Genomic DNA, 13,596 nt, shown 5'->3' on the forward strand with positions numbered 1-13,596 from the left:
TGCACACACACCTTCCTTTGACTTTCTGGGGCAATTTTTCAATGGAGGAACCTACAAAATTCAATCAGCACAGGAAACCTCAGAGGGAGCAACGGTGAGAATTCATGCAGAAACCACAGCAATGTTTTTTTTTACAGCATTAGCTTTTGTATTCTGTAAGTAAGATTTTGAATGTCCCAAAACTTCATTGAAAAGCTAGCGAGAAGGTAACTGGCTAAGTACGTACAGCAGTAGGTGGCTGGAGTAGTGAGATTGGTTCAGGTGGTGAGGGGATAGTCAGGTTGGCTGAGCTGGAGGAGAAATGGTGAGTAGTTGGGTGGTGGGGGCTACTCAGGTTGGCTCAGGAGTGGGAGGGCAACAAGGGGGTTTGGGGGATGATTTGGAGGTTGAGGAGAGTCAATGTGGGTGATTGGGGGGGTAATCAGTTTTGTAGTTAACCCAAGTATTTAATCTGTCTAACATTTCCTAGATAAGTGTCCAGTAAACAAATCAGAACTGTCCAAAATCTCTGACTTTTGAATGGAGAGACATTGGGTTGTAATGTTTTATTGTGTCTCTGATGGATAAATGGACAATGTGTTAATTGCCAACTCATCACATTTGTTCAATGTACTTGGCCCATTTATTGAAACAGATTAGTTATTCATTTTTGCCACAGGTAAAGACATCCAACATCTTTGGGGTAGCTTTGATTGACAGCTTTATGACCAGAAACTTCCAACGCATCTGCAATTCCATCAGCTCAGCAGTTCAGTCTGTAGCCAGCAGAGATACAGGGTTGGAAATACTGAGAAAACTTGTTTCAATAGTCTCCGTGCCTCCATTTTGTTTCCTTTCCTTTGCTTATTTTGAGTTTTCTTAGTTTTGCTTTCAGACAAAAGCACACTTCTAGGAACATATTTGATCTTTGTTCCTTTTCTTGTCCCATCCCCATTCTGTGGAACTCTTTTGTCATTCAATCTCTCCTGTCTTCCACCCTATCACAAAATTCCTTTGTCCCTTTTTCCACCTCTTACTCAAAACCTGTTAGACTAACTTTTCCCAGTTCTGATTAAAGGTCATTAACCTGAAACATTGACTATGTTTCCCTCTCCACAGATGTTGCCTGACCTTCTGGGTACTTCCGGCATTTTCTGGCTTTATTTCAGATTTCTAACATCTGCTTTTTGAGAAAATTTGTCAGTTTGATTCTGTGGCAATTTGCTCTATAAATCAAAATTAATTTCCAAGGTTCAAAGTATATTGAAAAATAGTCCAGGGGATTCATACTTATTCTATTAATATCTAACATGGGAAACAATGAAGTTTATAATTACTGTAACATATGTATTCTATACCGAAGAGACTTGCTCAGTGTTTATAAATGGATACCGCGTCTGACAGAATGTGTATTAAATGTATATACGGAAGGTGAAGGAGATCACATTGAGGAATGTGATACATCCCAGTATATTGTCATGTAATGCTAAGAGTTTTCTATTTAATCCCTGAGTCCAAACTTGGGAACCAGGTTACATTGTTCTCTGGGGGATCAGAGCTTTCTCGAGATAGTGGAGCCTGCGAACCAGGTTTAATTACATGTCTGTCATTTCATATGGCAGACTACTGTCTGTCAATGTAGTAAAGCTTGTTATAAAAACATGTAGGTGCAAATTGTAAGTGGAATTATTATCAACGAACTAACAATGCTTTATGCAAAGATAAATATTGGGAAATCTACTAAAAAATACTGAATCACCTTTATTTACATGGTGTTTTTTTTCAAAGATCACTAATGAAACTGTGATTTTCAGCAGAGGGGAGGGAGAAAATTGAAAGACCTACAGAATGTTTTGGAAGCAACTGTTACATTCAAGTTATCAATTTCAAAGTGTCAAACTGTTAAGTGTTAAACAGAATAAAGATACACTTTGTTTCTGAGCTGTAAATTTACAAGCATTTAGTAATCTGAAATCTCCCCACACCAAGCAAAAAGTAAATTCAGGCCAATCTCTCCACAATGTATATCTAAACAATGACCTTAACAGGCCAGATAGGTCAAGGCAGCATCGAGGCATTATAACTGTGCTCCAGGCCAGAAAGAAAAACAGAAAGGATCACAACTTTGATCAACTGCATAGACCTGGATTAGTTACTACAGAAAGTCATGAACAATACTAACATGATGTTACCCATAGTAAGTTTACTTGTCACCAGCAGTCAATGCTATTTACAGAAATCTCTTACTTTGTCTTAAATTAGTAAAACTAAATGAGGTTTGGCTGCTGTTACATTCTTCTAACATTCATATCCATGATATAATCCGAATTAGATCACTGACCCAAAGACTCTCCTATTCTTTTACATATGTACCTACTCAATTATTGCACAGATCGAGTCATAGAGTCATTGAGGTTTACAGCATGGAAACAGACCCTTCAGCCCAACTTGTCCATGTCACCCATTTTTTTTTAGAAACCCCTAAGCTAATCTCAATTGCCCGCATTTGGCCCATATCCCTCTACACCCATCGTTCCCACGTAACTATCTAAATGCTTTTTAAAAATTAAAATTGTACCCATCTCTACTACTACTTCTGGCACGGATGAGTATCTATGTATAATTAATTGAAATCAATGCAGTAATAGCAAAGGATTCGTTTCTGTTGCTGCTAGCCCACAGACAGACTGATGCCTTTGCCTGTGTAAAGTAGCAGTGACTACAGAAATTAGTCTATAAGGTCCCAGTAGCTTTTAAGATGAGTGCAGAAGTTACTTTTACCAACAGCATCAGCACATTATTGATGTACTGCCAATCCTTTTGAAAATTAATCACATCACTCATTAACGTTTAATCAATCTCGATTTCCAGGGCCAAAGTCTCTCAGGTCAATAAACACAACTAATGCATCATCCATACCATCTAACATGAAAATAGTACATCCAATATCAGACAGCCATTTTGGAGAGTGCAATAAAGCGTAACTCAGGAAGCATATGCTTTAAAACCATTGTTAAAATTACAATGACTTGAGTTGAAATATTTCATTTACATAGGGTATAATATGTGGCTGCATAGATGGCATACAACAGGATTTTGTTTTTCAGTAACAGGCAAATATCTTTAAATATTGTGTGGAAAGCAAGGTAAATCACTTTGTACATCAGACAACATGCTTTCTTTGGGGAAGGGAATTAATAATACCAGCATCTCTGAAATCCCAATGGCAAAAAATTATTTATATGTGCAGGTTGACTTACAATAACTGTTACTCTTAGACTGTAACAGTCGAACTACCTTGTTAAGATAGTCAGATGGCATAGATTCTACATTATGCAGATAAACATCCCACGATATGAGGTGAGTTGGTGAAAAGGGAAGAGATATCGCTGTCTTGGTCGAAGATAGTATCCTAGCCCTTGAACAAAATGAATTAGAATCCAAATGGTTGGAGGTGAGAAACAGGAAGGGAGTGGTGACCTTGTCTAGTATTTATTATAGGCCTCCAAATAGTAGGGAGGAAGTAGAAGAGAGCATTTGTAGACAAATTATGGAAACCTGCAGGACAAGTAGAGTTGTGATAGTTGGGGATTTCAATTACCCTAAAGTAGACAGGGTACTTTACATTACATCATGGAAAGGGAAAAAATTCCTGCAGTGTGAACAGGAGAACTTTCTGGAACAGTACATATCCAGTTCTACTATAAAGGAAGCTGTGCTGGATCTGGTCCTAGGAAATAAGGCAGACCAGGTGGAGAAGGACAGGATGAGATTATAATATAAATAGGTTCAATATTAAATTGGAAAAGGACGAAAATCAGTCATGATTTTCCAGACCAAAAATGGACACATTTTAGGGGTCTAAAAGTTGAACTGGGGTATGTTGATTGGAAACGCATTTTGATAGCTAAAACAGTGGATGCAAAATAGGAGACTTTCAAAGGAGAGATGAATAGGATGCAAGTTAGGTACATGCCCATGAGAAATAAATAAGAGTATCCAAAGCTAGAGTATCCTGGATGACTAAGGATATTGATGAGAAAATAAGGAAGAGAAAAAAGGCATATGATGCAAGCCAGAATAATAATAGCAATAGAAATCAAGAAGAGTATCTCAAATGCAGGAGAGAGGCTAAGACTGAGATAAGGAATGCTAAAGGAAGCATGAGGAAAGAATGGTAGGTTGTGCTAAAATAGTAAAACATTCTTCAAACGTATTAATCGTAAAAAAATTAGTGAAAGATAGATGGGGCAAATAACGACGAACAGGGTAAACTGCTCATTGAAACAGAACACATGGCAGAGGTAATAAATGAATACTTTGCTTCTGTCTTCACCAAATCAGAAAATGGTGGCAATGGCCCAATTGAAAATGTGGGTGTTGAGCAACTGTGCAGTATAATGATAGATAAAGAAGAGGTGCTAAAAAGGCTGACAACACTCCAGGCAGAGAAGTCACCAGGTCCAGATGGGATGCATCCTAGAGAGGTGAGGGAGCAATGTGCGGAATTCAGCAGAAATTTTCCAGGCCCCTCTTAACACATGATTAGTCCCGGCAACTGGAGGATTACAAATGTGATGCCATTGTTTAAGAACAAGGCAAAGGATAACCTGGGAAACTACAGACCTGTCAGCTTGACATCAATAGTGGGAAAATTGATGGAGGCCATATTATGGGATAAAATAAAAGTACACTTAGAAAAAAAGGTTAATACTAGACAGTCAACATGGCTTTGTCAAGGGCAGGTGATTCTGACAAATTTAATTGAGTTATTTGATGAGGTGATGGAGGCAGTGAAGGAGGGTGGTAGTGTGAATGTTATGCATTTGGACTTTTAGAACCGCTTGATATGGTGCCATATGACAGATTAGTTAGCAAATTAGAAATGATTGGGATTGATGGATTGGAAGTTGGCTAAGAGATAGGAAACAAAGGATAGGTATAGACTGGCATTTCTCAGAATGGAGTCAAGTTGAAATTGGTGTTCCCCAGGGATCAGTATTGGGACCCTTGCTTTTCCTGATTTATATAAACAACTTAGAGATGGGTGCTGAGGACAAAATCTCTGAATTTGCAGATTATATGAAGCTCGGGAGAATAGTGAATTGTGAGGATGACACTGAGTGACTTCAGAGAGATAAGCTGACTCAAAGGGAAACACCTGGTAGATGAATTTCAACGCAGCAAAATGTGAGGCAATGCATGAGGAAATAATACATGCGTTATGGTACAACTTTGAGGGGAGTACAGGAGTGGAATTTAAGTACATAATTCTCTGAAGGTAGCCAGGCAAGTTGAAACAGTTGTTAAGAAGGTTTATAGGATCCTTGGGTTTATAAATAGACGCAAAGGGTATAAAAGCAAGGAAGTGATGCTACACCTCTACAAACAATTCCTCAGATTAGACTTCGAGTATTGTGTTCAGTTCTAGGCATCTTATTTGAGAAAGAATGTTGAAGCCCTAGAGAGAGTGCAAAGGAGATTTACTAGAATGACACCAGGAATGAGGAATTTTGGATACAAAGATTAGAGAAATTGGGCAGGATTTTCCAGCCCCGCTCACCCTAAACCCAGAAAATCTTGCCCAATGTCATCGGACCTTTGCATGGTCGACCCCCCCCAACCCCGCCGCCTAATCTCCCATCTGCTACAATTCCCATGGCGGGTGGAATGGGAAAATTCCCCCTGTTTGAGTTTATTCTTCTTGGAGCAGAGAAGATTAAAAAGGTTACCTTATTGAGCTGTTCAAAATTATTAACAATTTTGTCAGGGTAAAGAAGGATATTCCAATTCCATTAGTTGGTGTGTCAGTGACTGGGGGGGGGGTCACAATTTCAAGATGGTCAGCAAGAGAGCTAGGAGTGAGATGAGGAGAAATTTCTTTAGTCAGGAAGTTATTGGGGTTTGGAATGCGCTGCCTGGGGCAGTGGTGAAGGCAGATTCCAAAGGAGATTTCAAAACAGAGCTGGATACATATTTAAAAGTGATGTTAGTTTACAGGGCCACAGAGATAAGGCTGGACTAGCTGAATAGCTCTTTCAGGAGCCGGTGCAGACATGTTGGGTCAAATGGCCTCCTTCTGTGCTGTAAAATTCTACGATTCTCTGTGAACATCACAAACAGCCTCGATGAACAGCTGAGGACAATCTGGGTGTGTAATACTGATTGACAATTTATTTTTTGTACCTTCGGCTACAATATATCTTGATGATTATGGAGCTATATATTAGGCTTATGTTCAAAAAAGCTTAATTTACAACATATTCACTGTTACCAACGTTTCAATTTAGCACTGAGCTCTTAGGATGACTCAAAGGGGTAAAAAAACTTGCATTTATATAGCACCTTTCACAAGCTTAGGATGTACCAACATACTTTATAACTAATTAAGTCATTTTGAAATGTAGGAAGCACAGCTGCCAAATTGCACAAAGCAAATTGAGCGAAAACGTGTGAAAATGAGCAGATCGTGATTGTGAGATAAATATTGATCAGGATTCTGGGGAGAACCTCTCTGCTCTTCTTTGAAATAGGGCATTCTTGTCCCACCAAAAAGCATGAATTTGAAGGCACGACTCAGAGTTGGGAGTGCTATGAATGAGCCACACAGCTGATACCATAGTCAGCACTGGAAGCTGTGATCATGATCATACTCTATAGCATTTCTTTACTTAATTCCCAGTGGCATTCACTCTCTCTCAAACATGTATTGCTTCCTTGTTTTGCATAAGTATCCCATAAAGAAGATTAAGAGGTTACCTTATTGAGCTGTTCAACATCATTAACAATTTTGATAGGCTTGCGATTAGTTGTACATCAATGTCTACAGGGTCACAATTTCAAGATGGTCAGCAAGAGAGTTAGTAGTGACTTGCACTATGCAATTAACAGTATTTAATCATACTTTGTTGTTTCTATTCAAAGAAGTACAAATGTGCTTGCATGTGCATAGCTTCTTGCCCTCAGAATATTGCAAAGCACTTTATAACAAAGGGGAGGAAATCTTACCAAAAAAATTGTAAATCCAGAATGGGTGGCCTCTTAAGGTCAAACCAATCCAGAATGGGTGAGAAAATGGGGTAGTTTCAGATCCATTTTTTCAGCAAGGCCACCAATCGAATCTTATGCACACTGTGCAATACAAAATCCCTAGATTTGATTTCCACCTGTAGCAGCAGTGGGGGAGCCTAAATCGCCTAAAAGCCAGAGGTCACCACTGCGCATATGCATGTCTCTGTGCTGAGAGGCCTCTGTGGCCAAAACTTGGCACCCCCTCCCCCACCGTGCTACTGTGGAGCTTAGAGGCCATTTGCAACCTCTCCATCCAGAAGGATTGCCCATCTCCCCCAACTACCTGGACTAACCGAAACCTCTCCTCTGCAGAATGATCGCGCCCCAACCACCTGTTCACCGATTGCTGCTGCACAGTGGCAGCAGTCCCCCTCCCCAGCCCCCGCTGATTACTACTGCAGAGTGCACAGCAATTCCCCTGCTCCATCCAGCAATTGCTACTGCAGGATGGCAGTGGTCCCCTCACCAATTGCTGTGCAGAGCACACAGTGGTCCCTCCATGTTGAACAGCCGCTTCATCTGGCCTGCTCTGTGTAGGCTCTGCCCTCTTAGGGCAGAGACATCTTTGGCACTGCCCAGCATCCAATGAGCACTGCCACTGTGCCAGGCTGGCAATGCCAGGGTGCCCAGTGGGCAGTGCCAGGATGCCACACTGGCAGTTCCAAGCTGGAATTGCCCAAGAGTTATTCCCCTTGCTCTTTACTCTGGGGGGCCTCAACGGCCTCCAGTTCTACCAGCAAGGCCATCACATCTGGTCCCTGTTAATGGAGAACCAAACATGACCCTTGCCAGCGATAACCTTCTCTGGTGAGGCTACACAGGCAAGTGAGCCTTTATGATTCTGTCCCAGGCCATTTAAATTAGTATTTTAATAAATTTAAATAATTTATTTAGCCTTCCACCCTGTGCTGGTAAGATCCCGAGAGGTGAGAAATCAGCACGGACCTGATTTCTCAGCTCCCTCTCAATCTTACTGGCTCACCCTGCCCATCAGCTGGTGAGGCGCAATGGTAAGACTGCCCCCATAGTGTTTTTAAGATTGCTTGGTGATACTGGTGAGGAAAAGTTTGGCCTGAACACCATAACAATTCCCTTTCCTTCTTTGCATTGTGCCATGGAATATTTTGCATTCATCAGGACTACTAAATAGGGCCATGGTTTAACATCTCATCCTAAAGCAAGTATCTCCAATAAGGTAGCATTCCCTCAGTAATGCACTGAATTATCAGCCTAGATTATGTACTCCGCTTCAAGACAGCTTGAACCAGCTACCTACCAAACTTCCACCAGGCTTGGAAAAACCCGATCTGCGTAAATGTGCAGCTCTCAAACTACTCACCTGATGCATGTATGCCTTCATGGGCCATTTTGATCTTTTCACACCAGGATCAAGTTTGTAGTGCAGTTCACAAGGTTGTGCTAGAATACATGTGGCATGTGTGGGGAAGTACTGCTCCATTTAAAATGGGTAACCAAGTCAGTGGGGACTAGGATGTGTTTTGCACACTAGACATTTCCAATCCACTAAAAGAGAGTAAAATGATGCGGAGTTTGGAATGCAGAGGAAAGCCGGATTTCCTCCAAAAAAAGCTGTGTGACTTTTTGTGCATCAAACTGCTTCTCTGCACACAGACAGAAAATTGGCCCAAAAGATGCTATCAACTGAGGCAAGGTGACACCGAAAGACAAAAGTTTACAATTACTAAACTGTGATACTAATTGAAGTCAACTGCAGGGGGCATAAATAATAAAGGCCAAAATTCTCTTCTGACACAGGGAAAGTGGTGGCATAGTGGCATTGTCACAGGTTTAATAATCCAGAAATCCAGGGTAATGTTCTAGGAATCCAGGGTCAAATCCTGCCAGAATAGGTGGTCAAATCTGAATTCAATAAAAATCTGGAATTAAAAGTCTAACAATGACAATGAAACCAATGCTGATTGTTGTAAAAACTCATCTGGTTCACTAATGTCCTGATGTGGAGATGCCGGCATTGGACTGGGGTAAACAAAGTAACAAGTCTCACTACACCAGGTTAAAATGCAACAGGTTTATTTGGTAACAAACACCACTAGCTTTAAAGGAGTAGCGCTCTGAAAGTGGGTGGCGTTTATTACCAAATAAACCTGTTGGGCTTTAACCTGGTGTTGTGAGACTTCTTCCTGTCACTAATGTCCTTCACAGAAAGAAATCTGCCATCCTTACCCAGTCTGGCCTACATGTGATAGCAATATGGTTGACTCTTAAATATCCTAACAAGCCCTGGCATCTGGGCAACAAATGCTGGCCCAGCCAGCAATGTCCACATCTCAGGTAAGAATTAAAAAAAACACTGACTTTTTAAATTCAAATTTGAAGTGAGCTTTAATGCTTATTGCTACTTTACGTATATATGGGCGGCATGATGGCACCCAGGTTCAATTCCAGCCTTGGGTGACTGTCTGTGTGGAGTTTGCACATTCTCCCCATGTCTGTGTGGGTTTCTTCTGGGTGCTCCAGTTTCCTTCCACAGTCCAAGAATGTGTGGGTTAGGATAATTGGCAATGCTAAATTAAGTACCAGGGAGATTAGCAGCCTAAATACATGGGATTACAGGGATAGAGCCAGGATGAGATTGATGTTAGTGCAAGCTTGATGAGCTGAATGGCTTCCTTCTGCACTGTAGGGATCCTATATTGTGTTTTCTGTGCTAGATATACAAATTATGTACATTATTATCCACTACAGTATAACAGAATACCTGATCCAGAGCTGACTATCATCTTAACATGTGAGCTTACATTATTCGTACACTAATTTAATTTCATGTGAATTTTAACATTCAATTTTCGTCAATCCACAAAATGTCAATGAATGAATGATGTGCACACTGGAGCATGACAAAGGCTGCAGGTGCATTTGTAAATTTTCTATCTGATTATTGGGAATTATTGCTTTATAGATATGCACATAAATATTGAAAATTACTTGGCTACAGTTCTAAATCAAGAGCATTTTAACACGATACCAATGTAATAAACATCACGTTTCATGTTTATACATCAAGAACAAGCTTCAACCATCAGGTATTCATGGTTCTGAAAATGCAGCTTTAAGAAGTTGCGTGTAATTTTAAGAACAAAATATTGGGTTTAGGTTTCAAGAAAACGTTGAAGAGCAGCTGAAATTTTCAATTGCCCAAGAATAAATAATGCGGCATTATTTATTTATAGTATACAAACTATATACCATCGCTTTGATGTACAAAAAGGTAGGCCTACATTTCCACTTTCTCTTGCCTTTTCACCACTGGTCTTCGAAATGGACTGGCGGAACGGGGCATCAAACTCAGTTCATCTTATTCCCACCGAAACATGTGGCTCCCAAATGAACATACTCAAAATGAAATCCTCAAAAATATCCAAGTTGGGAACATTTCATTGCAAAAATTGCAGGTGTTTTTAATAGGTCTTTAAATAGAGGCATTGATACATACGGTTTTAAACTGATTACGGATATAAATATACAAAATAACGACATTCTATCGCGGTACTTGTGTGTTTCAAATAAGCAGCGAACTGGCTCTGCTTTTGGTAATGAGGAAAATCGCGTATTGTATATTAAAAAATTGTTCAGATATCCGGGAGAAAATCTGTCTCCCAACTGCCTGCCTGTTATTGTGGGCTAGTCCAAAGTCATTAAAACGCCTATTGTTACGATCTGGTTTGATTTCATTCTCCACGGCGAAAGAGGGCTCGTCCTCAGAAATCTCTTACCGCATTGTTACCCGTGTTTGTGATGTTCCCAGTTAACATTTCCTTTCCTACCTTTTATCCAGACAGGCGATCCATTCAGTTGACGCTGAAGACTGGGACGAGGTAGGAACAGCGACCATGGCTGGGGATATCATGGGCTCAGCAGCTGCAGAGACTTCTCAGCGGACGAGAGAGGGTGATCCAGTCAACGGGAGGTGCTTACTGGCTCGGTCGGGGCTGCTAAAATCATTCTCCCTCGCACACTTTAATCCTACAAAGATGGGGGGGGGAAAGAAAAAGGCCTGACGTCAGGGTGCCGAAGCAAGAGAGAGATGCGCTTGTGCTTGATACAGAGAAAGTGCAGCTTGTATGTGTGTTGCAACCGAGTGGCCACAGCAGCAGTCTGTATCAGGCAGAACAAGAGGACAAAAGCTGCTGCAGAGCGTTGACAGCAGGGGGTGTGATAGATACTGATGTGTGGCTGCCGAATTATTAACCAGGCCGTCACTGGGGATTTGTGCAACAAGTGAAAAATTAAAGATTTCACAATGAATTTGAGTCTGAGTTTTGCTGCTCTGTACACTTTACTGCACAAAAGAACAATAATATCCCGCAATCTGTACCCTGAGGAATGAATCTTGTTTTAGCTGCCACTGTGGGCAATATTGCATTGCAGGTGTTGGAGTAGTTCGCTGGGTGTAAAACTGAAGAACTTTTAAACTTAATATGAAAAGTGTTCCCATTGCAAAATGCCCACATTAACATGTTGACTGAGTTTGAACTAAGGATCATAACTATTTTAACGGTTACTAATGAAGACAAATTAAACAGTTTGCGATAGTTTGCGAAGGCCGCGCACTTGACAATTTACAGGATGGGCAAAGCAAAGTGGATTTGGAAAGACGAATGCTTCATTTTATTTTACCGACTTGCATTCTGCATCATTGATTTGCCATTGCGGTATACATTGCTTGTGGCGGATGTCTCCCTGATAGCCCCCTTGTTCTGGCTGGATTTATTCGAGTTGGGGTGAGGACTGCTAATACTGGGATAATGCTATACTGGGACAATGCAAACTTCCCCACTGATTAGACTCCCTGTCCCAACAATGTGCTTTACCCAACTTCAGAAGAGCATTAAAACCAGGTTCTACACTTGAAACGTCAATTCCAATGTGTGACCCGCTGCGTTTGCTATTGTTATTTCAGATTTCCAGTCCCTGAAGGTCTTTTTTCGCTTTTTGGGAGAGCATTGACTCAGTGTACAATTTTAATTTACCGTCACAATCCCGAGTCATTCCTCTGTGGAATCACTCTGCGCGAGAAAGATTAGAAGTGCTGATGCAATACCACAAGGAAGACAGTGAGCAGAGAAATGTTATTTTCCATGTTTCTGTTCATAAAAACTGAATCTGTTAATCTTTACATTTCCAAACGCTCTTCAGTTAGAAATTTAGAGCACAAATGCAATTAGATCCATAGCATCCATGCAGCTCTCCAAAATACCTATTAACTTACCTCCATTCCATTGCCTTAATCATACTATAGCTTTTCCCAAATATTTAAGCTTTTGCCTTTTAAAAGCTATATGTTAGATTCTTTGTACTGCACTGTTCCTGGTTCCTTCTGATAGAATTCAGTCACATTTTAGAAACCTTTGGCTTTTTTCCCCTTATTAAAAATTTGGGAAAAAGAGTTACATTATTATTACATTACAGCAACATTATCAAAACATTCAACTTGCACTTATCAAAGCAAATGCAAGAATGTCACATTTCAAAGGCGAGATGCCTGAACATGTTCATTTGGCCTGCAGAGGGCACATTTCTGCATATGAATATCCATGTCGCACAACACCAGATTAAAGTCCAGCAGGTTTATTTGGAATCACAAGCTTCCAAAGCACTGCTCCTTCCTTAGGTGAGCAGCACTCCAAAAGCTCGTGATTCCAAATAAACCTGTTGGACTTTAACCTAGCGTTTATACTGTGCCCACCCCAGTCCAACAATGGATCTACACATTATGAATAGATGAAGCTTCCAGGAAGCATAATTGAGCCTCATTGTGAGTCTGATTAATATCTTAAATTGGTTGCTAGCATAATAGCACATTCTGGATGACTATTTCAGCAGAAGATAGACTATTTCAGTAGAAGATAGAGGTAATAAGCCGTGGATAAGAGGTAATAAGCCGTGGATAACGAAGGAGGTGAAGGAAAGTGTTAAAAGCGGAGGCATTTAGAGTAGCTAAGAGTAGTGGGCGAGAAGAGGATTGGGAGAGGTTTAAATGTCAACAAAGATTGACAAAGAAGTTGATAAAGAAGGGTCGGAGAAACTATGAAGCTGGGCTAGCACTTAATATAAAAAAGATAGCAAGAGTTTTTATAAATATATAAAAAGGAAGAGGCTGGCTAGGGTGAATGTTGGTCCCTTAGAGGATGAGAAGGGGGACTTAGTGGTAGGGGATGGGGAAATGGCTGAGGTCTTGAATAACTTTTTTGTTTCGGTCTTCACGGAGGAGGACGTGAATAATTTGCCGGGTGTTAGAGATGGAAAGGTGGTAGGACTGGAGGGTCTCGATGACATTACTGTTACTAGAGAGGTGGTGCTCGACAGACTGGAGGGGCTGATTGTGGACAAGTCCCCAGGACTGGATGAAATGCATCTGAGGGTCCTGAAAGAAATGGCGGAGGTGATAGTGGATGCCTTGGTGGTTATTTTCCAGACGTCGCTGGATTCCGGGGAAGTGCTGGAAGATTGGAAAACAGCTAATGTTACGCCGTTGTTTAAGAAGGGTGCCAGGCAAAAGGTGGG

The 13,596-nt window shown here is 40.8% G+C and overlaps 1 protein-coding gene across 1 annotated transcript in view; it reads right to left on the reverse strand.

The window, feature by feature from the left end:
* The window catches only part of rapgef4a (Rap guanine nucleotide exchange factor 4a), a 269,450-nt gene extending 258,216 nt beyond the window's left edge, over positions 1-11,234 (reverse strand). Inside the window, exon 1 of the mRNA XM_080198985.1 lies at positions 10,857-11,234. Within this exon, the coding sequence (XP_080055111.1) occupies positions 10,857-10,939 (83 nt within the window). The 5' untranslated portion in view covers positions 10,940-11,234. The remainder of the gene's footprint in view (positions 1-10,856) is intronic.
* Between the last annotated feature and the right edge of the window lie 2,362 nt (positions 11,235-13,596).

The sequence above is a fragment of the Carcharhinus amblyrhynchos genome, chromosome 11, assembly GCF_965287045.1.
Source record: "Carcharhinus amblyrhynchos chromosome 11, sCarAmb.v2.hapA, whole genome shotgun sequence".
Taxonomy (NCBI): Eukaryota; Metazoa; Chordata; class Chondrichthyes; order Carcharhiniformes; family Carcharhinidae; genus Carcharhinus; species Carcharhinus amblyrhynchos.